Source organism: Hyperolius riggenbachi, chromosome 1 (assembly GCF_040937935.1).
Source record: "Hyperolius riggenbachi isolate aHypRig1 chromosome 1, aHypRig1.pri, whole genome shotgun sequence".
NCBI lineage: Eukaryota > Metazoa > Chordata > Amphibia > Anura > Hyperoliidae > Hyperolius > Hyperolius riggenbachi.
The window spans coordinates 235,740,436-235,765,753 of NC_090646.1; the positions used below are offsets into that span (position 1 = coordinate 235,740,436).

General features: G+C 45.1%; 1 protein-coding gene across 5 annotated transcripts in view; it reads right to left on the bottom strand.

Annotated features, from left to right (window-relative positions):
* NFKB1 (nuclear factor kappa B subunit 1) overlaps window positions 1-25,318 on the bottom strand; it is a 188,573-nt gene that overhangs the window by 2,062 nt on the left and 161,193 nt on the right. For all 5 annotated transcript variants that reach the window (XM_068231566.1, XM_068231574.1, XM_068231591.1 and 2 more), the window contains 9 exons: window positions 18,409-18,550; window positions 18,186-18,300; window positions 14,003-14,204; window positions 12,247-12,416; window positions 11,362-11,464; window positions 9,879-9,994; window positions 6,732-6,798; window positions 4,981-5,153; window positions 1,938-2,088 (listed from right to left, as the gene is read on the bottom strand). In XM_068231566.1, the coding sequence (XP_068087667.1) occupies window positions 1,938-2,088; window positions 4,981-5,153; window positions 6,732-6,798; window positions 9,879-9,994; window positions 11,362-11,464; window positions 12,247-12,416; window positions 14,003-14,204; window positions 18,186-18,300; window positions 18,409-18,550 (1,239 nt within the window). The remainder of the gene's footprint in view (window positions 1-1,937; window positions 2,089-4,980; window positions 5,154-6,731; window positions 6,799-9,878; window positions 9,995-11,361; window positions 11,465-12,246; window positions 12,417-14,002; window positions 14,205-18,185; window positions 18,301-18,408; window positions 18,551-25,318) is intronic.

Here is a 25,318-nt window from a genome sequence, read left to right on the forward strand (position 1 = left end):
GTCGCCAGAAAGAGGAGAAAGAGAGCTTTAAAATGATACCCATCTTTCCATAGTTACTTATATTACACAGGACGACACTTTCCCCAGTGTCAGCAGCTCCATTCAGCAGAATGCAGCTGCTGACTTTAGGAAAAAGTCGCCCTGTGTGACGAGAGGGTTGGTGTGCAGGCGCTGCCTAGCAAAGCACGTCCTTGATCGTGCACCTGCAGATGAGAACGCTCTATTCATGCACACTACGTCACAAATACGTGGTGTGCATCCTGGCCTGTACATGTCATTAAGGCGCAGGGTAAAGCCTGCAAAAGTCCCGGCAACGTTAATTACTTTCCCCCTCCAGGCTGCCATTGACTTGGGGGAAAGATGTAATTTTGGCTGCAAACTATTGGTGGCAGCCTAATGACACTGTTTTTAATCATAATTTGGGTTTGTCCATTGATGGTGCCCAAATTACTGACTGAACGCCGTTATAGCTGTAATTCACATTACGGCCTGGTGTGCCCAAAGTTCCAGTGCCGTCTTTGCCTGATTCGGGCTGTACTCAGTGACCCAATGACTGAGGGAGCACATTTTAGAAGGGAGAAAATAGACTATGTTCCATCGGTTGTTGCCACACACCCAACCACCCTCTTTCCAGCTTGCACAATCCATGGAAATTAATTGTTAAGGCAAATTTGATTATACTTCACTTGGAAAATTAGAATATAGTGCAAAAGTTGACTTATATCAGTAATTCAATGTAAAATTGATATATGAAATAGGCTTGCAGCTTATGAGAACCCTCAAAATCTCAGAAAGTTAGAATATAGTGAAAAGGTTGAATATTCTAGGCTTAAAGTGTCAGACTAGAATCAGCTAATTAATCCTAAACACCTGCTAAGGGTTCCTCGTCTGGTTCAGAATTACTGACTTGCATGTTATTCTAATGTTTTGAGTTTTGCCAGAAATAATCAAAAAGTGTTTTGGGGTGATCAATCTGGCATTGCGTTGAAAACAGAAGAATGTTGCTTTCCTCTTGCAGCGAGTGTCTAACATTACTAACAGCAAAATCCTCAGACCTGGGAAAGGATCACATCACCGAATTATTCTCAAATCTAAGCTTTTTTGAATTGTACTTGCGTAGCTTCCTAGTTAGAACTGCAGGAGGAACTCTTATTTGTGATATCGTCTATTTTCCTAATTGAGAACCTATTTTAAAAATACACACTGTGTAATAGCGAGCATTACTTAAAGAGAATCTGTATTGTTGAAATCGCACAAAAGTAAACATACCAGTGCGTTAGGGGACATCTCCTATTACCCTCTGTCACAATTTTGCCGCTCCTCGCCGCATTAAAAGTGGTTAAAAACAGTTTTAAAAAGTTTGTTTATAAACAAACAAAATGGCCACCAAAACAGGAAGTAGGTTGATGTACAGTATGTCCACACATAGAAAATACATCCATACACAATCAGGCTGTATACACCCTTCCTTTTGAATCTCAAGAGATCATTTGTGTGTCTCTTTCCCCCTGCAGCTATCTTCCACTGAAGTGTCAGGCTGTTTCTTCCTGCAGAGTGCAGACAGCTCTGCCTGTATGTAATTCCTCAGTATGTGAAAGCCCAGCCAGCTCAGAGGATGATTTATCCAGCTTGTAAAAGATAAGAGAGCAGAGAGAAGCTGCTCTAATCTAAATAACACACAGGCAGTGTGCAGAGAGGGGCCTGGAGGGGGGAGATGCATCACAGAACAACAACACTGAAGAACTTGGCAGCCTTCCAGACACAGGCTGACAAGTCTGACAAGAGAGAGATAAGTTGATTTATTACAGAGATGGTGATAGTAGGACGTGCTGCAGTAAGCCAGAACACATTAGAATAGCTTTTGGAACTTGTAGGATGATAAAAAACAGGATGCAATTTTTGTTACGGAGTCTCTTTAAAAAGAGAGACATGATCACCTTTCTGAGATGCCATGGAGGGATCTGAAGAACTCGTGGTTTGAGATGTGCTGGACAAGCTTGGCTGTGATTTTTCGATGACTTCAATACCTTCTGTGAATGACATAGTTTTCAAAGCGGCAAGAAGTTCTGCAATAGTCCCTCCAGATACCTGCAAGACAAGTGTGAGAAAACACCCATAACTAACAGACCTCAGCTTCTCCTAATTCTAGTGTTTCTGCTTTCATTATTACAAATGACATGTAAAATCCAGAGCAAACTGGGTTGTGCTGAAGAGAGTGAAAACCACAGAAGGCAGTTGCTGGGAGCATTGTAAAAATAGTAATACAAGTGTGCCATAACATTACAAGTCTCCACAGATACCTGTGTTAAAGGAAAATCTGTAATATTAGCGGTTAGATGCACTTGAACGGAATCTAAAGAAAGGTATATGAAGGCTGCACTATTTATTTCCTTTAAACAATACTAGTTGCCTGGCAGCCCACTGAAATATTTGGCTGCAGTAGTGTCTGAATAACACCAGAAACAAGCATGCAGCTAATCTTGTAAGATTTGACAAATGTCAGAAACCCCTAACTTGCATGCTTGTTCGGGGTCTAGGGCTAAAAGTATTAAAGACAGAAAATGAGCAGGATGGCCTAGCAATGTACGGTATATTGTTTAAAAGGAAATAAACATGGCAGCCTCAATATACCTCTTAGTTCAGCAACACTTATGACCAGCACATAAACATTTGCGAAATTAGAGGAGCAATTGCTGTAGCTTTAAAAGAAGAGATAATGCAACACAGTGGTAAGCATATCTGTTTTACCGTTTTGGAAACGTGTTGCTTTCTTAATACCAACATTTACGATATTGCCGTTGTAAGGTATAACCCAAGTTTCTAAAAAGTTTGGAATTTGTAAAATCCTATATAATAAAAACCCTTGAGTCCTTGTGTCCATGCAATTTGCCCAGCGCGCATTATTATTATTATTTAGTATTTATATAGCACCGACATATTACGCAGCGCTGTACAGTGTATATATATATATATTGTCTTTGTCGCTAACTGTCCCTAACAGGAGCTCACAATCTAATCCCTACCATTGCCATATGTCTATATTATGTAGTGTAAGTACTGTAGTCTAGGGCCAATTGTTAGGGGGAGCCACTCAACTTATCCGTACGTTTTTGGAATGTGGGAGGAAACCGGAGTGCCCGGAGGAAACCCACGCAGACACAGAGAGAACATACAAACTCTTTGCAGATAGTGCCCTGGCTGGGATTCGAACCAGGGACCCAGCGCTGCAAGGCGAGAGAGCTATCCACTACGCCACCGTGCTGCCCAATGTGCTGCGCATGTGTGGCAAAAGGAAAAGCAGGGTGGCAGGCGTGTGCGTCAGGGAGCGTAGCTGTGCGCATGCGACGGGGAGTGCAGCCGTTGCAGGGGGGAGATGGGTGAGGGCGGGCTTAGTTCTAACGAGATGCACTGCTGGAGCGGAGGATGCTAGTAACGCAACAATTGGCTGGCCAGTCAGAGGGCTGGAGCAGCTCTAGGCTCAGAGCAGACGCGAGCAAGAGTGTGGTGAGTAGACTTCTAAAGGCACTACAAACCGCGGTTTGGTGAAACCTGTGTGAGTGAATGAAGCATCATTGACAACCCCCTCTCTCTACCATGAGAGACATGGACTTGGGGATGAGGCAGCCAGCAGTGAAGTGCAGCCAGCGAGAGCAGCAGTCACAAGTGACAGCATAAGTAGCCAGCCAGTCTAGACCAGCAATTCATCATCCCAGCACAGAAAGATTTTGGCTGACTGAGTCTCCACACTAACGGGAGAGGACTCTCCACCCCTTGTCTGTAGATGCTGCTAAGTTTCTATGTACCTTCCCCACCCCCTTCCTACATATCTGACCCAGGTACTGCTAGCATGGAGAACGGTCTCTCCCGGTCTGAGAGTGTTTCTCGTTGAGGCACGCGGGCGGACTTGGGACAGCACAGAAGGATGGGTGTAGGGGCAGGGGAGTGCGTGTGCGCACTTGTGCGCTGACCATGCAGGCGTAGCGGCGGCCATGTAGAGACACCCCCCCCCCCCCTTTCCCTAGAAAATACTCAGCAGCCACTAGGTTTTCCCCTCCATCCACAATGGAAGAGCATTGTGATGAATGAATTACAATGAATCATGGTGCCGGCTCTACTGATGGGATTCTATTTTCCACCGAATGCAGAACTTTCGCTGCATCAAAGTCAATGGAAGGGCAAGAAAACTGCATAGCAAACACAGTGCTATGCGAAAGTTGAAACGAAATAATTGAGATCATAGTGCAATTGCAATCACCATCTTCAGTGTAAAGGAGCCCTTACATTTGTGCTATGCAGGACATACTAACATCTAATAAATTATTTCCTAACTAGTTGACATAAGCCTGTGTAAAAACAGGCTCTAGGTCTCTTCACGCCACCACGTCAGTGTGCATGCGCAATCCCGCCCGGCTCACTGGCCCCGTCCTCCAGACATGGGGAAGGGGTTTACATACAAACTAGAATAAAAGGATCCCCAGGTGTGAGACCTATGGAAGCTGCCATATTTATTTCTTTTTAAACAATACCAGTTGCCTGGCAGTCCTGCTGATCTTTCTGGTCAGTAGGGTCTAAATCCCACACCTGAAACAAGTATACAGCTAATCTTGTCAGACATCTGATCTGCATGCTTGTTCAGGGTTTATGGCTCAAAGTATTAGAGGCTGATTGACAGCCAGGTAATCAGCATTATTGAAAAGGAAATAAATATGTCAACCTCCATATCCCTCTCACCTTGGGTTCCCTTTAAATAACAGGTGCCAGAGAACTTCCTCTCAGCTCGCTTGTCCACACCCCGCACCCACACCAGTCCATGGGCACAGCCCTGCCCACAGCCATAGTAGGCACCTGACACAGAGACACAGCGACAGGTTTTATTATATAGTAAGACCAGAAGTGATCTACCTAGAAGCCCAAGAAACATATATTCATCTGCAAAGCCACCTGAAAATGGCCTGCATTGCTGCGTGTGACGCTGCTTACCTCAAAGTTGTCCAGTAGGGTTTTGGAAGGCTGAGAACTTAACCTGAAAGCATTGTTCAGTATGCCCAGGCCCAGGTTTTGTGCTAAAGTGGACCAATTTTTGCTCATATCTTCACTCTGTAATAATGAGTACAGCTTCTGTTTTGCCTCTTCACTTAGATTCTTCATGTCTCCTACAATATTAAAAAAAAAAAAAAAAAGGAAAACAAAATTATAGAATAATACAAATTCACTGGTGCAATCTATTATGGTGATAATATAATAAATCTAGTATATTTTGCAAGGACTCCAAATATTACAAAGTCTAGTAGATTAACCTGTTGCCGACTGCTCCACGCCAATTGGCGTGAGCAGTGCGGCAGACCCAGGATCGCTCCACGCCCATTGGCGTGAACGGCCGTCTATGGGGCTAGCAGGAGATTGTGCGCACGCTGCGCGCGCATCTCCTGCTTGGGGGGGCGGAGCTCCGTCCCGCCTTCAGTCTCCGAGTGGCGATTACTTTGTACAGTGCTGCGATCTGCAGCAGTGCTGTACTGGGGACAGCTGTGTGACACGGCTGTCCCCCTGGCAGGCTAAACAGTGATCGGCTGTCATAGGCTGAAGCCTATGACAGCTGATCACGCTGATTGGCTGGCAGGGGGAGGGAGGGATATAGAATAAATTTTAAAAAAGTACATTTTATTGAAAATTTTATAAAATAAATATTTACCCAAAACAAACAAACAAACAAACACCTGGGGGGAGGGGAGATCAGACCCCACCAACAGAAAGTTCTGTTGGTGGGGAGAAAAGGGGGGGAGGGTCACTTGTGTGCTGAGTTGTTTGGCCCTGCAGCTTGGCCTTAAAGTGAACCTCCGGACTAAAAATCGACTCAGCAGCACTGAAAAGGCTTTGTGTTTCTTTAACAGTTTCACAGCACCAGAACTTTGTTTCTCTTATACAAGCCTCATTTTTAGCTGCACAGAAGAAAACTGCCCGGGCTGTTTTCCCCTGATGCTGTGCAAAGCATGATGGGATTTCTGATTTTGTTGTTCTCGTTCTGCTGTTTTGGTGCAAATTTTTTTATTTTTTTTTACATTTTGAATTTGACATTTGAAGCCCAGCACATGCAGCTGGGAGGGGTAATCAGGACACAGGACAGTTGGAACTCTGTCTCCTGCTCCTTGTCACCTCCTTTCAACCAAAAAGATGGCTGCCCCCATGACAAAGATGGCAGCCCCCATGAATCACAAACATTTGCCTGTTCTTTTAAAACCGGGTGGGTAAGAGCTTATATTACCTATCTATTCTAATTAACATAACTAATGTAACTTGATGACAGTATGTTTGTTTAGGCTGAAGTTCCCCTTTAAAGAAAAGGCCAGTTTTAATTACCTGGGGCCTCTACTGGCTCACTGCAGTCACTCTCTACTGCGCAGGATGCTCCCTGCAACGGGAGCGTGGACGAGGATGCGCGCAGCCAGAGCCGTGCAATTGCAGGCAAAAGCAAAACTGAGCCACAGCGGGGGGACCGGAGGATCGTTGTGTACCGGCGCAGACACAGGGAGACTGCAGGGGGCCGATAGAAGCCCTAGGTAGGTATAACTGGCTTTTTATTTTTAATCACTTAAGTATCCCTTTAACATCATGTCCTAAATGTCTTTATTACTAAACATAACATTCATATGGAATCACACAGCACATTTGGCCATTTTGGTGGTAAAGAAAGAAGACTTGTACTAGAGGTAAACTTTCCCAGGCTGACTGCGCACCTTGTAAAAAGGAGTCATCAGATGAAACTGCTGCCGTGTATGGCTTTCCATTCAGTATCTCCAGCACCTGTGACATGAAAAAAAAATTAAATCTGGCACCTCCAAGATACAGGCCCACACATAATGCTGTGTAGAACATTTCCATTACTTCTTCTTAAACATGCAAATCATAGGCATGATCTGAACTCCCAAGTCAAGCAGTCAATAAGTCACTGACTGTAAGTGTGCACAGCAACATCAAGGGCATAACTACAAACCATACAGGGGTTGGACAAAATAATGGAAACACCTAACATTTTGGCATCATAATCTTTGAACATGTTTTAAGCAACCAAAACTTGACATATGTTCAATTTCTTTGTTTATTATTTTTGTTATTTGATATGTTTAATCAAAATAATTGTTTTTACAAATATTTAAACCAAAGTTATAATTTATAAAAATGGCAGATCTCTCAGACTTTCAAAGAGGCCAAAGTGTTGGTGCTCGTATGGCAGGCGCTAATGTAACAGAAACTGCCCGAATGCTTGGCATTTCAAGAGGTACTGTCTCAAAAATGATGACTGCCTTTGAAAGAGAAGGACAAGGTCCTCAGCAAAGCACAGTTGTGGCAGAAAGTCGAAGTTGTCTGAGAGAGACAGTTGGACTCTAAATCGAATTGTTAGAAAAGCTCGCAAGACCACGGCTCCTTAAATCACTGCAGAGCTGAATGAACACCTACAGAACCCAATTTCCACAAAAACTGTTCGTCGGGAGCTGCACAACTCTGGATTCCACGGAAGAACTGCAATTATAAAATCTCTGCTCTCAAAGACAAATGTTTCAAAGCGTTTAGAGTGGTGTAGAAACCACCAGAATTGGTCCCTCGAGCAGTGGCAAAATGTGATTTTCTCTGACAAATCATTGTTTACTTTATTTCCGACCTCCGGCCGAGTGTACGTTTGGAGGCAGCCGAAAGAAGCATTTCATCCAGGCTGCCTTCTCCCAACCGTAAAACATGGTGGGGTTCTGTGATGATCTGGGGTGCTATTTCTTGGAAATCCACCGGGCCAATGCTTTCCCTTCATGGAAGAATGAACAGCCAAGGCTATTTTGGAATTTTGGGTGACCAAGTTCATCCTATGGTTCAAGAACTGTTTCCGGAGGGGAATGCCACCTTTCAAGATGATAATGCCCCAATCCATACAGCTAGAATGGTTAAAGAATGGCACGAGGGACATTCTAATGAAGTTGAGCATCTCATCTGGCCACCACAATCCCCAGACCTCAACATTATTGAGCATTTATGGTCGTTATTAGAGATTCAAGTAAGAAGTTGATTTCTGCCGCCATCGTCTCTAAAAGAACTAGAGGGTGTTTTAACTGAAGAATGGGCTAAAATTCCTTTGGCAACAATTCACAATTTGTATGACTCAATACCTCGGAAAATTGAGGCTGTAATTGCCGCAAAAGGTGGGCCTACACTAAATTAAATTATATTTTGTTGATTTTCAAGGTGTTTCCATTATTTTGTCCAACCCCTGTAGGACTCTAGTGAAAATTTAAATTTACCCCTTGTAGTAATCAACTACATTTAAGTGTTGAATAGTGGAGCACAGTATTCAAACTACTTGAACATCCAGTTGGGTCCTCTCTTATCTTCACTGCAGCCATGCACTGTGGTGCTTCATACCTCCATGTTGCTCCTGAGTGTTCCTGCATTGTCATAAAAGCCTTACAGACATATGCAGGACCACAGTGCATAGCTGCAGTGAAGAGGAGAGCAGACCAGATCTGATATAGGTAAAATACTGTGCCTGCTACTCTGCATACTGGGGTTGACTGGCAACTACTAGGGAAGCAGTGAAGAGGTGCACATAATATAGGTGCCTGCTGAAAAGGGCACAGGAAATGGCCAATAGAATATCTGTAAAATTATCAATATTTTACGACTTAATTCAGTAAAATAGTAATATTTACAGATATTTTACTATGACCTAACCTAGACCTACTTTCACACAGCAAAAATCTATTAACCCGTCGTACTCTCGCATGCAAATGTTCAAACAAATGCATTCACAGATTCACTCATCCAGGCACCACTGTTATCCCTACAGCTAAGTTGCTCCTAATCCCTAGATAGGTTTGATGCAATGAATGTTTGCATGTCTGCACTATGCATGTTACAGGGCCAGAGTTAGGACACCTATGTTTACCTGGGTACTTCTGCGCAGTATAGGTGACTAAGCATAAGAATGCATTCTTCTGTGAACTAAGACCCCGGCTTTTAACTTGGCTGTAGGGATAACAGTGGTGCCTGGATGAGTGTATCTGTGAATGCATTTGTTTGAACATTTGCATGCGAGAGTGCGAAGGGTTAATAGATTTTTGCTGTTTTCTGGCCACACCCTCTTCAGCACCTCCTTTTCCTTAATAACTTATTTAATGTCCTAACTAGAGGCAATATGCCTGGATATATGTATTTTTTTCTTGTTACTGATCCCTGTGGCTAGGGTTTTAATTCAGTGCACTCCCTCCTTCCTCTGTATGTGGTTTTTTTTTGTCAGCATGCACACAGCTTATGCTGGTGTATGTGCATGGTGCGCATGGATACATTACGTTAGCTCCCTTGTGCGATTGGTAAGATGCGCTATCTGTCCCAGGAGAGGACGTCAGGATATGTGCTCCTAATCCATTGATAGGTTTGATGCAATGAATGTTTGCATGTCTGCACTATGCATGTTACAGGGCCAGAGTTAGGACACCTATGTTTACCTGGGTACTTCTGCGCAGTGTAGGTGACTAAGCATAAGAATGCATTCTTCTGTGAAATAAGACCCCGGCTTTTAACTTAGCTGTAGGGATAACAGTGGTGCCTGGATGAGTAAATCTGTGAATGCATTTGTTTGAACATTTGCATGCGAGAGTGCGAAGGGTTAATAGATTTTTGCTGTTTTCTGGCCGCACCCCCTTCAGCACCTCCCTTTCCTTAATAACTTATTTAATATCCTAACTAGAGGCGATGTGCCTGGATATATGTATTTTTTTCTACTTTCACACAGAGCCTTCTCTCTACCAATGCCTAAACCCTACAGATGCCTGCACAGTGCGGCAATGCTCGTTCAGGTTCACTTAAAAGCAGGTAATGGAAATGCCAGAACCACCAACCTCGTCACTGACTGCCATGTCTACTGGCTTTGTGCCAGGAACAATGCCTTCGTCCACATCCCCTGCATTGTCAGGATTATACAGTGGCTCAAAGTTTTCAATAGAAGCATCAGCACCTACAAAGAAAAAAAAACAACAATCTGCTGAACGATCATGTCTAATCAGCGGCATAATCATTTAGAAACAATTGGCTGTGCCCACTAATGGCTGAAAACCTGTTGACTAATTCAATCAGATTGAGGAGATTTTTTCAGATGCCTTGGTTTTCCTCCAATGATGCCTTACGTACATTTTTCTTTTTCAAATTTAGAGTACACTGGTGGTGGACAAACACAAACATTTTTTCAGGATCTCTGCTGACTGCCAATCCATTGTGTATACCTACACTGTCGCTGGATCAGACCAGGTTACCAAGCGGTCTGAAATAAAACAGGTTTTATTGCCTCACAGCCATCAATTCTGCACTGGAAAACTGCACTTGAATGAAAGTTTGAACCGATGGTAGATATGCAGCAGAGTTCTTTCTGGGCTTTCTCAGGGCAGAAGTCTAGGTTTGACTCGGTTAAACACGTAGGCTTGTCTACCTGCACACGTCTGGAACGTTCCAGCATTTAGAGTGTGCGCTACTCCACACGACGACCACACTGTGCATGCATTTGCAGCTTTTCTCCCCTGCATCTGAGGTGAGGTAACGGCTGTTCCCTGTGACAGATGGGTTGGAACGTCCACACCGCACCTTAGACCTTGTTTGCCACTCGCCCCATCAGTGAGGGAGACTAGCAGGTAATTTTCATACAACCAGATGCAAGTCACATGCGGTGAGATCCAACCTCTCTGCATATGCATCAGGCTCTGCTTCCTTTCTTTTGAAACGGTGAATGCTTCCCTGCAAATCTTGATCTGTTTAGTGTCAGGACCGACACTGATGAGCAATCTCTTGGATCCACAGACATACAATCTGCTACAAGTCTGCATGAGTTGATTGGGCATTGTTGTGTGATTATTGCAGGTCAGTTCTTGGGCTCAATAGTGTGTTTTTAATTGGGATATATCGTGCTTGGTCAAGGCCACAGATTTTTGTCTTAATTTTTAATGCTCTCTCAATAAAAAGTATTTTTTATCCCTTGACTAGCAGACCCAAGTAGTTTAAAAACGGGCTCTAGGTCTGTGCTTCTCGCAGCCGCCCACCGCATGTTACTGCGCACGCGCACACCCGGCCGCCCGCTCAGCTTCCTGGCCCCGTCCTGTCTCTGTGAGGCTGGGTCCGTGCTGCACACATGCGCAGTAGCAAAAAGCACGGACCTAGCTACACAGGGACAGCGCAACGCAGGGACACAGGGGTTTTATTACAGAGGATGAGCTGTTCTCAATGTTTGTATACAAAGTCTGAATGAGCTCCCCGGCTTACACTGGGTTTAGGGTTGTTAATTTAAAAACGAGATGGTGTGGTCTCATTCACCTATGTTGTATAGACAAAACATACCTGCTGCCTTTAAGAGAGCCGTTAGTTTTGTAGAACCTCTTCCAGCTGCTATATGAAGAGAAGTGGTCCCATCATATGTTGTACTATCTACACAAGCATCACCCTGTGAAAAAACCCAGTAAAGAAGGTAAACATAAAACCATACATTAGCAACAGAACATCAATTATAACAATACATTTCTTCTAGAAAGGAGAATAATAGCTACATTGGATCTGAAGGTAGGTGGCTGGATAGTGTACTGGTTAAGGGCTCTGCCGTTGACATGGGAGACCAGGGTTCGAAATCTGTCTAGGTCAAGTACCTATTCAGTAAGGAGCTCAAGGCAAGACTGCCTAACACTGCAGGGTGGCCTCTTGTGCGCGTCCCAGTGGCTGCAGCTCTTGAGCGCTTTGAGTCCGACAGGAGAAAAGCGCTATACAAATGTTCGGATTATTATTATTATTAAATGTTGATTAGAGAAGTTATCCAAGTCAGTAACTACCAAATTAGATGGTGGTGCACTGGGAACTCCATGCTTTTAAACCACCAATTCTAAATAGCTAACATAACGGACATAACAGTGCTATATGGGCGTAGTACAATGGGAGAAATTAATGTGTGTAGATTGCACAGCTCAAATTAAATTAGAAGTGGGCAGTCAACTGCGTAGGATGTGAGGAAAAGAGGGGCAACATTACTTCACAAATACCAGTAATTAAATTTTGCATTGTAGGATGACAATTTATAGATGACAGAAATGACACTTTATGGTATAACCTAGTGTTAAGAAGCAGAATGACCAGAAGAAAAGGGCACACAGTGGCTGACAAGGTGGGCAACCTAAAGTGTTTTCATGTTTAGGAGAGCTTGTCATTAGATGTGGGCTTTACCATAATAGGGCTCACCTCGAGTAGAAGACATCCTGCCAAAGAGATGTTGTCTTGCTCCACAGCAAGATGCAGAGGAGTTCTGCCAGACTTCTGCTCATGGGCATTCACGTCAGCCCTCACCGATATCAACAATCTGAGACAGGTCATGCTGTTGGCAATCACAGCTAGATGGACGGCATTTAAACCTAATGGCAAACAAAAAGCTGCTATAGTTTCAACAAGGTTTTAAAAGTCTACTCAGGTGCCCATCCTGACAAATTAAAAAGTGCAGCACAGCTGCATTTGAGATGCCTTACTACCCAAAAACAATGGATCCACCACCTTTTACTCATGGCTCCATGGCCTTTCTGTCTCCTCCTTGGTATGGCATTGTTGAGGATGAGCCAAGACATCAGGCTATGTATCAATATTGCCCCATCCCCTGTCTAGCCTCTCTTTCTTTTACACATTCAGTTGAAGGTCCCAAAAAAAGTTTATACAGTAGTCTCAGTTATCTGGTACTGACTGGGACTGCTGATGCTGGTTAAGTGTGCTTTCTGGTTGCTTGAGACACATTGTTAAAAATAGGCTTCGCTAATACCCTACTCTATATACATGCCACAAATTCTGTGTTAAATGATAAACTACAGTAACTGAAAGTATATTAACCTTGGGAGATCCATGGAATTCAGTCTTTAGGACTAAGTTGGCCTTCACCACTATGAGTACTACCAGTGATTTGTGCAGAGGCGTATCTAGAGGGGTGCAGGCATGGCTTGTGCCATGGGTGCCACAGCACCATGGGTGCAATGTTTGCTCCTGTGCTGCATCACCATGCCTGCCTCCATGCCTCCCTTTCATTTAGACCTCAGATCAGACTAATGCAATTATCTGGGAAACATGGTACTTAACTGAGGTATATAGGGCACACTTGGCCTAGTGTTAGAAAAGAGGACAACGAGAAAATGTGCTGTTTTTAGGGGGGGGGGGGGGGGGGGGGGAGGGAGCTCTGACTGATCGGGGGGGGGGGGGGGGCAATTTCAGTGTTTGCCATAGGCGCTATATTACCCAGATACGCCCCTGGATTTGTGTTGATTGGTTGAGACTGCTGGTTAGTTGAGTACTGGATAACCAGAACTCTACTGTAATAGGGAATGTTTGGTCAGATTATCCTCTTACCAGTAGGCTGTGGGAAGAAACCACAGAAAAAGTCAAACGAGTTTCTACATTAATTGACATAGTAAAGATATTAATATATATTGTGCTCTGTAGTTTGTACAGATTAATGGAAGTCTCATTGTCTGTTGCATTTCATATTTTGTTAAAGAGAACATTTAATAAACAGTGATAGTTTGTTATATTGTTTGTAGTAAGCACATCAGTACAGCAAAGTCCCTGTTATCCGGGAGCGGCGGGGATTGCCTGATGGCGAATACATGATCTTAAAGCACAATCCCGCCCAGCAATAAATACTTTCCGTACCTACAGAGACTTATTCTAAGCTTTCTGCAGCTCCCGGTGGCTTTCCGGCGTCCTCCATGCATGGCTCCCGGTGTGTCACCTGACCTGCATCTGGTCACGTCACCCGCCTGAAGCCGTGCACAGATGCCAGAAAGCCACAAGGAGCTACAGGAAGGTTAGAAGACAGTGCTGGAGGCTCCGTAAGTATTTTAATCCCTGCAAAACCCCGTCTCCATTATCCCCTCAGGCATGCCGGTTGGTTAGTTGAGACTTTCAGTTGCCTGTGTTCCGGATAATGGGGACTTTGCTGTATTAGCATTAGATAACTTACCATCATTGTTGGGAAGATTGATGATCTCAGTTATTTTTTGATGTTTGAGAAGTATGCTCAGTGTGGTGCTGTCCCCCGCTATACAGGCGAGGTGTAGAACACTGTTTCCATTACGGTCCAGCATAAGTGGATCTCCACCTGCTTTCAAAATATCTTGAACAACGTCAGCTTGCCGAGTGATGACAGCTAGATGCAATGGAGTCTACAAAATACATAAAATTATTATTAATAGGGGTTCAAGTCTCTATTGGTCTATATAATAATTCCCTTCTCACTCCTATAAACTGCTATCTACTAAGTGATCGTGATCTGGCATGTATTCCGATTGGTCAACAACCCTTACATCTATAGAGAAAAAACAAGGTGCCAGTCTAGTTGCGTACGAGAGGAATCGGTGCGGGTGACTTGGGCACAGGAGATGAATCGGTTGCGGGAGGCTTGGGAGCATCATACAGCCTGTATATGGCCGATTCTGCTGCTGCACAAGTTCACGAACGCGTTAAATACTATTCCTCCTCCTGGCCACCATGGATAGTGGGGAATGAAATAATTCAGCTTCCAGCAATTGCTAGAGGCCGAACTATTGTGTTTTAAAAGTAACTTCAGCTCTGTCTTCTGACGGCGCTGAAGTTACTCCCTGTGTGCCGCTATAGCCATAATTCCTATTACAGCCTATGGTGGCGCCGCCTGCACCCAAATCTCCTGCGCTGGATTTGGCGTGTTCGGTCTAGTTTAGGTGATCCATCAGGACAGCACCATCTACAGCAAGGAGCGTTGTTATTGGACAAATAGTGTGGGCATAGTGTACTTCAACCTATCTAAAACAGAGCAGTTTGAAAGGGTACTGCCCACCCAATCTTGTTAGTGGAATTTCCCTATGAGGTTTCCTGCTGGGCCCCTCAAACTAGACTAGGGCCAAAAACAAAGCTATTGCTGCTCTTTTTAGGAGGTCCCATAGAACAGGGCTTCCCAATCCCTGTCCTGAAGTACCACCAACAGTGCATGTTATGCAGAAAACCACAAACGTTCTCAGTGAGGTAATAAGAGTCTTAGCAGAGCGCTTTGTGGATTTTCACAAAACATGCACTGTTGGTGTTACCGTATATTCCGGCATATAAGACGACTTTTTAACCCCTGAAAATCTTCTGAGAAGTCGGGGGGTCGTCTTATTTGCCGGGTGTCAGGCGCCGGGTGTCAGTACATGTGCAAGGCTGACCTTAAATTTCTGTGCCGTGTGCTGCAGTAATCAGGGAAACATTACAGGCATCAGGCACTCCGGTTTAAGTGAAGTTTCCAGCAATCCGAATGGCATAGCAGCGGTGAACAGGGTAATAGAGCAGCTTCCTGATTCGGGGGGTCACCTGACTGTTGACGTGTGCGCTCCACTGCTGACATGTGCACTCACATGACGCTGGAAGAGATTGCCAGCGGAACACAATGTATTGTGGAGCGCACACGTCACCGGTCAGGTGACCCGCAACCAGGAAGCTGCTCTGCTACTCATGCGAGCGGCTGCTTGCAAAAAGCTACAGGAAAATACATGGAAAATATTGCCAGCACAGCACGATCTCTGATCTCTGTTCCCTCCACCGGATGACACGGTAAAGCCAGTTGCTACTATCTTTTATACAGCACCAATCTTTTATTTAATATGTTCTGTTACAATGTCCTATCAATGTCCTATCATACTGTAAATCTTTATACCAGTAATACAATTTTTTTATGTGAGGTACAAAGAGGTTGGTATGCAGGGGTGGGCCAGGTGGATGGAGGAGGCATGTTTTGTGTGTTTATGTCAGTGAAGGAGGTGGTGGGATGCAGAGGGGGGCCAGGGAGACAGGGTGAGCTGCAATCCACTTGTGTCCATTTTTTATTTGGTGTGTGTAGAAAAGGGTAGTCTTATACGGCGAATATATCCCAAACTCTATATTTTAACTGGAAAAGTTGGGGGGTCGTCTTATACGCCAGAACATATGGTACTTGAGGACAGGGTTGGTAAGCCCTGTGAGATTCCATAAGCATCTCTCTATTGTAGACTACACACTTTTATTGGCTTTCTCCTTACGACCATTCTTTGTTAACATTGCAACAGCTCATGTAAATTGTATCACTACTAAAAAATTTTGTCAGACAGTCTACATATAAAAACATCCTGCATTTTTAACCTGCCTGGCGTTCTGATTCCCACGGCCCTGCGGCCACGGGAACGTTTTTGCAAAACAATTTTTAAATGCATCATGTAGCTAGCCTAGCACTAGCTACATGATTCCCCCCTCCCTGCGGCGTCCCTCCCACCCCTCCGATCGCCGCCGGCGCAATCACCCGTCCAGAAATCCCGTTCTGAACGGGATTTCCAGGAGGGCTTCCCCCGTCGCCATGGTGACGACCGTCGTGACGTCACGACGTCACAGGGAGTCCCGATCCACCCCTCAGCGCTGCCTGGCACTGATTGGCCAGGCAGCGCATGGGGTCTGGGGGGGGGGGGGGGGGGGGGGCGGCTGTATAGAGGCGGGTAGCGGCGATCAGGCACAACACGCAGCAAGCAAAGTGCTTGCTGCGTGTTTAAAAAAAATAATTATTCAAATCGGCCCAGCGGGGCCTGAGCGGCGACATCCGGCGCCTCTGGACGAGCCTAGCTCGTCCAGAACCCTAGGGAGGTTAATAAATGCAATTTACCACATTAAAACAGACAAATTGAAAAAATAGTGTCCATTTGCATTATAATTAACAGCCCTTTTAAAATCTGTGTATCTGGTACTTATATATGTGGGCTCTGCAGTTTGTTAAAGGGAATGTCCAAGGTCCCCCGTCCCTGCTCCCCCTCAAGCTATTTGCGCAAAAGTTGCTAATGTAATGTAGGCAGAGAGCATGGAAGCTTACCTTATTTCCTTTCGTTCCACCGCTCGCCGCTTGACTTCCTGCAATGCCGCCCTCTATACTTCGGAGGGCGGCATTGCAGGAAGTCACGCAGCAAGCGGAGGAAGGAAGGAAGGTAAGCTTTCCCGCTCGCTGCATACATTACATTACCAACTTTTGCACAAATAATAGCTGAAGAGGGAGCAGGGACGGTAGACCCACGGGTGGGGGGCGGTCCCCTCCCTGCCGCCCACTGCCCTCCTCCGTCCTGGCTGCTACCCCCTCCAGCATGGTGGCCCCCTCCCCAACCACAGGCTGGGACACAGAAAACGGATCTGTTTCTGTGTCCAAAGCTGCCTGTGTAGAGGGGGATCCGTTTTTCTTTTAATTTCCACTATCCCTCGGTGTATCCAGGGTCTGTGAAAATGCCACAAATCCGAACCGTCCATTCAGGTTTTCAAAACGGATCCCCCGGAGCGGCCATGGGTCCGTGTTTTATCTTTTATTTTTTTAGTGAAGCGTAGACAGACGCTATTTTTAACATTGGTATCCATGGCTCCAGTTTTGCTCCGTTTTTAGAACAAGTGTGAACCTACTCTAAGGCCTAGTGCACACCAAAAACCGCTAGCAGATCCACAAAATGCCAGCAGATTTTGAAATGCTTTTTCTTATTTTTCTGCAGCGTTTCAGCTAGCGTTTTGCGGTTTTGTGTAGCAGTTTTGGTATAGTAGATTTCATGTATTGTTACAGTAAAGCTGTTACTGAACAGCTACTGTAACAAAAAACGCCTGGCAAACCGCTCTGAAGTGCCGTTTTTCAGAGCGGTTTGCGTTTTTCCTATACTTAACATTGAGGCAGAAACGCATCCGCAATCCAAAATCTGCAGCAGCCCGGGAGTATGCGTTTCTGCAAAACGCCTCCCGCTCTGGTGTGCACCAGCCCATTGAAATACATTACCCTAGCGGATCCGCACCCGCAAGCAGATCGCAAACCGCAGCGGAAACGCTCCGGTGTGCACTAGGCCTAAGTGCAGATTCTCTATATCTGTATATGTAAAACAATAATTACATAATCACATCACTCTGCAGGTCTCTTGGTCAGCTACTTGGATACAATGGAAAGCTTTCTAATTGTGCTGCTGACAATATGTGTAAAGCATGGACATCACCTGTACCTGCAGACTAGCTGTGGAATGGGCAGCATATACTGGCAGGGACATTTTTAATTAGTACCTTTTCCTCTGACAGTCCTCTTTGTAAAAAGCACACAACAATTGTGCAGATGCAAATATGTTCATGTTTCTGGGCTGTGGGGAACAATTTCATACCTGGTGGAGATCATTTCGCACATTGATGATATCCTCAGAAATGACCCCAGATGTTATTTCTAGGAAGATCTTGACCAAAGCAGCATGAAGATGAATAACAGAAAGATGAAGAACACTAGAACAGAAGCAAAATGAAAAAAAATGCTTATTACAGAATATTAAATATAAATAAAATAAGAGAATATCTATTGCAAAAACAAGCAATGGAGAATTCAGTTCTTACTTATCCCCGTTCTCATCCTGAGCTGCAGTTAGGTGGCGCTGTATGGCCAGTAACATTCTCACATCTCCTGTTACAGCATAGTCAAAAAGGGAAGCTGCATGAAGCTTTGCAACCTCCATGGCCTTCTCCAGGAAATGACAACCTGCGTGACAAATAAAAACGAGTTTATGAACAAACTGCTGGAAACGTTCTACAATAACTGCAGCATGCAACCTGTGCTGTCTGCTGTGATTCCTGTTTTACTGTACATACAAAGTCTCTACTAGCAATCCTTGCTAATGCTGAATGCTCATATGGCCTTAGAATTCACTTTTCAAGATGATCACAAGTTTCTACTAATACAGTAACTCACTAAAGACTTCTCACATTTTTCTAAATATTTTATATTTTTTCATGAGACAATATTGAAGATATGAGACACTTTCAAACAATGACAAGTAATTGTGTACAGCTTGTATAACAGTGTAAATTTGCTGCCCCATCAAAATAACTCAACACAGCCAATAATGTCTAAGCTGCTGACAACAAAAGTGAGGACATCCAGGACATTCCTAAATAAAGAAGGTCAAAATTCTGTCCAATTACATATTTTACCTCCCCGGGGTCATGTTAATCATTAGGGTTACAAGGTCTCAGATGTGAACTGGGAGCAGGTGTGTTAAATTGGTGTGATCACTCTCACCCTCTGTCATACTGGTCACTGGAAGTTTAACATGGCACCTTGTGGCAGAGAACTCTATGAGGATCTTAAAAAAGGCAAAAGTGCTGGCAGCATTGCTGCAAAGACTGAAGGGTTGGAGGGGGCAGCCTGTCAGTGCTTATGCCATATGCCACACACTGCATTAAATTGGTCTGCATGACTCGTCCCAGAAGGAGGCCTCTTTTAAACATGAACAATGCACAAGAAAGCCCTCAAGTTTGCGGTAAACACCAAATTAAGGTCATTGATTACTGGAACAATGTCCTTTGATCTGGTAAGACCAAGATAAACATATTTGGTTCAGATAGTGTCAAGTGTGTGTGGAGCAACCAGGAGAGGACTACAAAAACAAAAATATATATGTCTTTCCTGCAGACAAGCATGGTGGTTTGGCGTGCATGAGTGCTGCTGCCACTGTAAGGGTGGGGGGGCTACAGTGCACTGAGGGAGTGCCAACATGTACTGTGACATACTGAACAGAGCATAGTCCCCTCCCTTCAGAAGCTGGGCCGCAGGGCAGTATTCAAACATGATAACGACCCCAAACACACCTCCAAGACAACCATTGCCTTGCTAAAAAAAAAAAAACCTGAGTGTAAAGGTGTTTTTTATCTACCTGACTAATATATATATATATATATATATATATATATATATATATATATATATATATATATATATATATACACACGCACACACCATTTGATTTACATGAATTGTAACATGATAGACAGTGAGTATGGAGCATGAAATTCGGAAAATTGTATACTCACCTACCGGTAATTTTCCTTTCTTTCCAATGTCCATGTCAGCATACTACGGGGTTAGTCCCGCCCTGTGACCCCTCCAGGACTCGTTAGTATAAATTTTGAGCCCCTCCTCCTAACAGATGCTTTATTTTACTAGTCCTGCTATAGACCCCAGTTAAGGGTGGGCCCTCCGTATGCTGACATGGACCTTGGAAAGAAGGGAAAATTACCGGTAGGTGAGTATACAATTTTCCGTATTCTTTTCATGTCAATGTCAGCATACTACGGGGACCTAACTATATTAAGAGAAATGATGGGAGGGACAAATAGGTTAATGCATGAAACAAACAAACGTTTATTTGCCATACAGCCTAAACAAGAGATATCCTACTTCAGAAAACACACAGAAAACAGACTTCAACCGAACAAATAAGAAGTTCGTTATGAGGTAGGCATCTTTGCTGCCGACAAGATCTCTCTTCCAAACTGTACTGTGGACAAGGCTCCAGGGTCCACCTTATAATGTGTAACAAAGGTGTTCAATGACGACCAGTTAGCAGCACTACATATCGTCTCCGGGGATACTTTTACCAATGCCGCCCATGATGTTGCAATTGATCTTGTAGAATGTGCCGATATCTCCTCCGGTGGCACTCTGCCCATAATTCTGTGAGCCGCTCTTATAGTTCTCACCAGCCAGGCCGCTATGGTTCTGGATGTAGCCGCCTCTCCTTTCCTATAACCCACAGGAATTACAAATAACCTTGTTGTTTTGCGGAAGCCCCTTGTTAGTTCTATGTACCTCTCTAGTATCTGAGGTATGTTAAGGCTATCCGGCTCCTCTGCTGTGTCATCATGAAAGGCAGGTAAGTTCCACTCCTGGTTAAAATGATATGAACTTGCGACTTTTGGTATAAACTGATCTACCGGCCTTAGCGACACTCTGTCCGGAAAGAATTGAATGTAGGGCACCTCACAGCTGAGGGCCTGTAATTCTGAAATTCTTCTTGCAGATGTGATTGCTGTCAAGAAGACTGCTTTTAAAGTGAGGTTAATTAGCGTACATTCCCTTCTGGGTTCAAAGGGATGTTTCTGTAAAGCTTTCAACACTAGTGGAAGGTCCCACTGGGGGTACCAGTTTCTCTTTGGTGGTTTGATCTTGGTAACCGCCTGGACAAACTGTACTACTAGTGGCTCAGTTGCCCATTTCCTATGCGTGAGTGCAGAGATGGCAGAGATCTGAGTTTTTATAGTACTAAGGCTGAGGCCCAACTCCACCCCCTTCTGCAAGAAGGCGAGAATAGATGTTACGGTAATCGACTCTAGCTGTAAGTTCCCCTCTGCCAGGAAATTCAGGAATCTATTCCAGGTTCTGTGGTATGTGACGTTAGTCGTTACCTTCCTTGCCTTGAGTAAGGTTTGGATAACCTGTTCTGAACAACCTAACTTCCTCAATCTTCCCCTTTCAGTCTCCACGCCGCTAAACTGAGCAGTTCTGGATGTGGATGTAAAACCTTGTTCTGGGACAGCAGGTCTGGTGTTATCGGTAGTACTATGGGAGGAGCTGTTGCCAATTTCTGCAGAAGGGGGAACCACGGCCTGCGTGGCCAGAACGGGATGATTGCCAACACCAGTGCACCCTCTACCTGGATCTTCTTCAGTACCCTGTAAATCATTGGTACAGGAGGAAAGATATATGCTAGGCTGAAATTCCATGGCATGGACAGTGCATCCCATCCCTCCGCCTGCTGGTACCTGAACCTCGAGAAAAATTTCTTGCATTTGGAGTTGATGGGTGTCGCCATGAGGTCTATCTGCGGCTGACCCCATGTCCTGCAGATTGTGTTGTAGACCTCCTTCTTTAGGCTCCATTCGTTGTGATCCAGCCAGTGCCGGCTCAGGGAATCCGCTATGTGGTTCCTTACACCTGGAATATAAATTGCACGAAGGTACTGTAGATTGATCTGTGCCCAGGTCATTATTGGTTCTACCTCTCTCAGTAAGGTTTTGCTGCGTGTGCCACCTTGTCCCTGAAGATACGCCACCGCTGTCGTGTTGTCCACCTTTAGCAAGACGCCTCTGTTCCTGATATGGGGAGCAAAGTGTATTAATGCTTCGTATACTGCTCTGACCTCCAGTATGTTTGCTGGGGTATCCTGCGGATCGATTAACCATCTCCCCTGGGCATAGCTGGACTCCAGATGGGCCCCCCAGCCCCACCGGCTTGCGTCCATCGTTATAACGATCGGCTTCGTCGTTACCAATTCGTGATGATTGAGAAGGTTCTTCTTGTCCTTCCACCAGCGGAGCTCCTCTCTCATTCTGGGAAGGATGTTGATCTGTTGTTGGAGATCTATGCCTCTCCATTGATCTAAGAATCCCTTCTGAAAGCTGCGCATATTCCATCTTGCCCATTTCGTCATGGGTATGGTGGCTGTGAAAGTCCCCAAAATCGCCATGCATTGTCTTGCTGTTATGGTTATGGCGGTCTCTAGTTTTGACACTTTCTCTATTATTGATTCCCCTTTGTCTGCAGGCAGACTGACCGCATTCTGTTTCGAATCTATACTTGCTCCCAGGAATACTATTCTTGTCGTCGGGGTGAGCTTGCTTTTTTCCTAGTTGACAAGCCAACCGAAACTTTGCAACGTCTCTAGGAGTATCTGTCTGTGTTGAAGCAGTACCTGCTCGGACGGTGCCACCAGCAAAATGTCGTCCAAGTAATGGTGAGCGTGCAATCCTCTGCGTCTGAGCAACGCAATAATTGTGATCAGGATCTTGGTGAAAGTCCTTGGGGCGGTGCAGATGCCGAAGGGTAGCACTCTGAATTGGTAATGTGACTCGCGCAACAAACTGAGCCTCTCCTTTGATGCTGGTATGTTTGTTGGTTTGAAGTGTGGTAAGGGGGGTTCCTTTTTGAAGGTCCAAGAGTGACCCCATCTTATAGTGTTTACGACCCATGGGTCCTTTACTTCCTTCGCCCACACGTGAGAAAAGTTCTGAAGCCTGCCCCCTACTGGCTTCGTGTGGGCGAGCACACCATCAGAAGGATTTGGTGGGCTGAGTACCGGAACTGGTCCCCCTTTGCTTGTTAAACTTGGAGAGACTCGATTGAGTGCTTTGCCAATTTCTACGAAAGGACTGCGTCCCCCGGGATGTTCTGTAGTCTCTTTGTCTATTTTGAAACTGTCTTCTATCATTCGGCCTCACCCTTCTCTGGCGCCTCTCCTGAGGCAGAAGCCCGGATCTTCCGCCAGTCACCCTTGAGATCGCCGAATCCATCTTGGGGCCGAATAGGTTTTTCCCGTCATATGGAATTTTGCACCACGCTGTCTTTGAGTTTGTATCCGCTGCCCATGGGCGTAGCCACATTGCTCTCTTCGCTGTAACTGTATGTAATATTCCACGAGCCACACACCTGATTATGTCTATGGCTGCCTCACTGATGTAGTCCGAAGCTAATCTGAAGTCTTCCAGTGCCAAAACCAGTGTCTTGCGATCCACGTTTGCTTGGATAGCCCCTTCCAGGTTCTCAGTCCATGTTCTGAGTGCACGAGACACAGCGGTGAGTGCAATCGCTGGTTTACATGCTGAACCCATTGCGCCATATGCACGTTTTAGATCTGTATCTACCTTCCTCTCTAGTGGCTCCTTGAAAGAAACAACGTCCTCCAAAGGTAGGGTTACATGCTTTGCAAGTCTAATGACTGAGGCATCGACCACCGGTGGATTATCTAGCTGTTTAATCAAGTTGCTCTCCATCGGATATAACTTTGAGAATCGATTATTTATTGATACTTTCCTTTCGGGTTTTGACCATTCATCCTGAATGAGTTCCTCTATCTCTTCCATAACAGGAAAGGCTAAAGGTTTCCTTTTGAGATGTGTGAAGAAACGCAGTTTCTTAGAAGGAGGCTCCTCCTCTTCCTCCCAGTCTAAAGCCTGTCTCACTGCTTTAACAAATGGGGTGACTAGAGAAAAGTCAAACCCCACTGCCAGACCGTCTTCCTCCTCATGAAGGTCAGAGTCATCCTGATCAGTATATCGGGTATCAGTAGCTGTCTTACTAGCGTGTTCCGCCAGTGACTGCTGCACAATGTCCTTAACTAGAGTCTTTAGATCCTCTGTGGGTTCTTCCTCCACAGGTATGGAGTAGAAGCAGTCTGAACAGACCAACTTCCCCGGCATACACCTTTTTCCACAAGCCCAACATTTTAGTCTGCTTGGGACTCTTGTCCTGCTTCTGAGACCCCTTATCAGAGCGAGCTTTACTCGATATCAGAGATGATCCACGCTTAGAAGTGGACGGATTCTCTTCATGCTGGGAGTCACTGTATAGAGATAAACAGAAATATTTATTTCTGTAAGTCTAATTACAACCTCATAGAAAACAACAATATTACAATCTAAGGAGAAAGACCAAAAAACCCGTGCCCTTCCTATAATCCTGCGGCTGGTCTGTTGCGTGGGCAGCAGGATCCGATTCCATGTTAAGGATTTTATCCTTAGCTATGACAGATAAGAAAAAACATATGGCCATAAAAAAATATGCAGGACTACACTAGCATCTTGCAATACAAACAGTACTACTTCGTCCATCTGTCCACACACCTGCAGGTTATAAGGAAAGACTTGACTGATGGCGACAGACCGAGATACAACACCCAGCTGGGAACAAGATACAATAGAGCAAGCATTAGTGTCAGCGCGGCGGCTGAGTGCTGCGACTTTCAGATATATGAAGCAAAAGTATCTGCGGTGTCCACTGGGACTCTCACCACTCTCTCCGTTTGGCTGGAAGCTGGCGTTCTCTCCTCCTGCGCACCGGTGTCTGCCGCCCGGCTACTAGGCTGCATCCGCCTTTTGACTGCAGAAATCCGCCTCCCGGAAGTGTGCCGATGACGTCACTTCCTCCCGGAAGAGTATGCGTTCCAGAGATCCATAGAGCGCCGCACTGCTGCCCACTCATTGCCAGCGCTGATTTACAGCGCATGTCGGCGGTTCCTTTTCCCCCAGAAAGACCAGCAGAAAGAGGGGGTCCCGGCCTCCTACACCTATTTAAGGTGAAACGGAGGGGGCTTCGCACAGAGAGGTGCTGTGCGGCTAGCTACCAAGACAGCAGCAGGTAGGGCAAAAACATAAAAGCAAAAACGCTGCCAACAAAAAAGAAAAAGAAATCAGGTAAGCCTTAAAAAAAAAGATAAGCATTTCCAAGCTCCTACTAACACAGTGGTCCTGGAGGAGGACGAGAAAAAAAAAGCATCTGTTAGGAGGAGGGGCTCAAAATTTATACTAACGAGTCCTGGAGGGGTCACAGGGCGGGACTAACCCCGTAGTATGCTGACATTGACATGGAAAGAAAATCTGTTTCTGTATTACACCATTCAGAGTCAGCTGCTCCACCAGTTCCAATACCAGTGTTTTTCAAGTCCCGTTTCTTTGGGATTGCTGCATTTCAAAG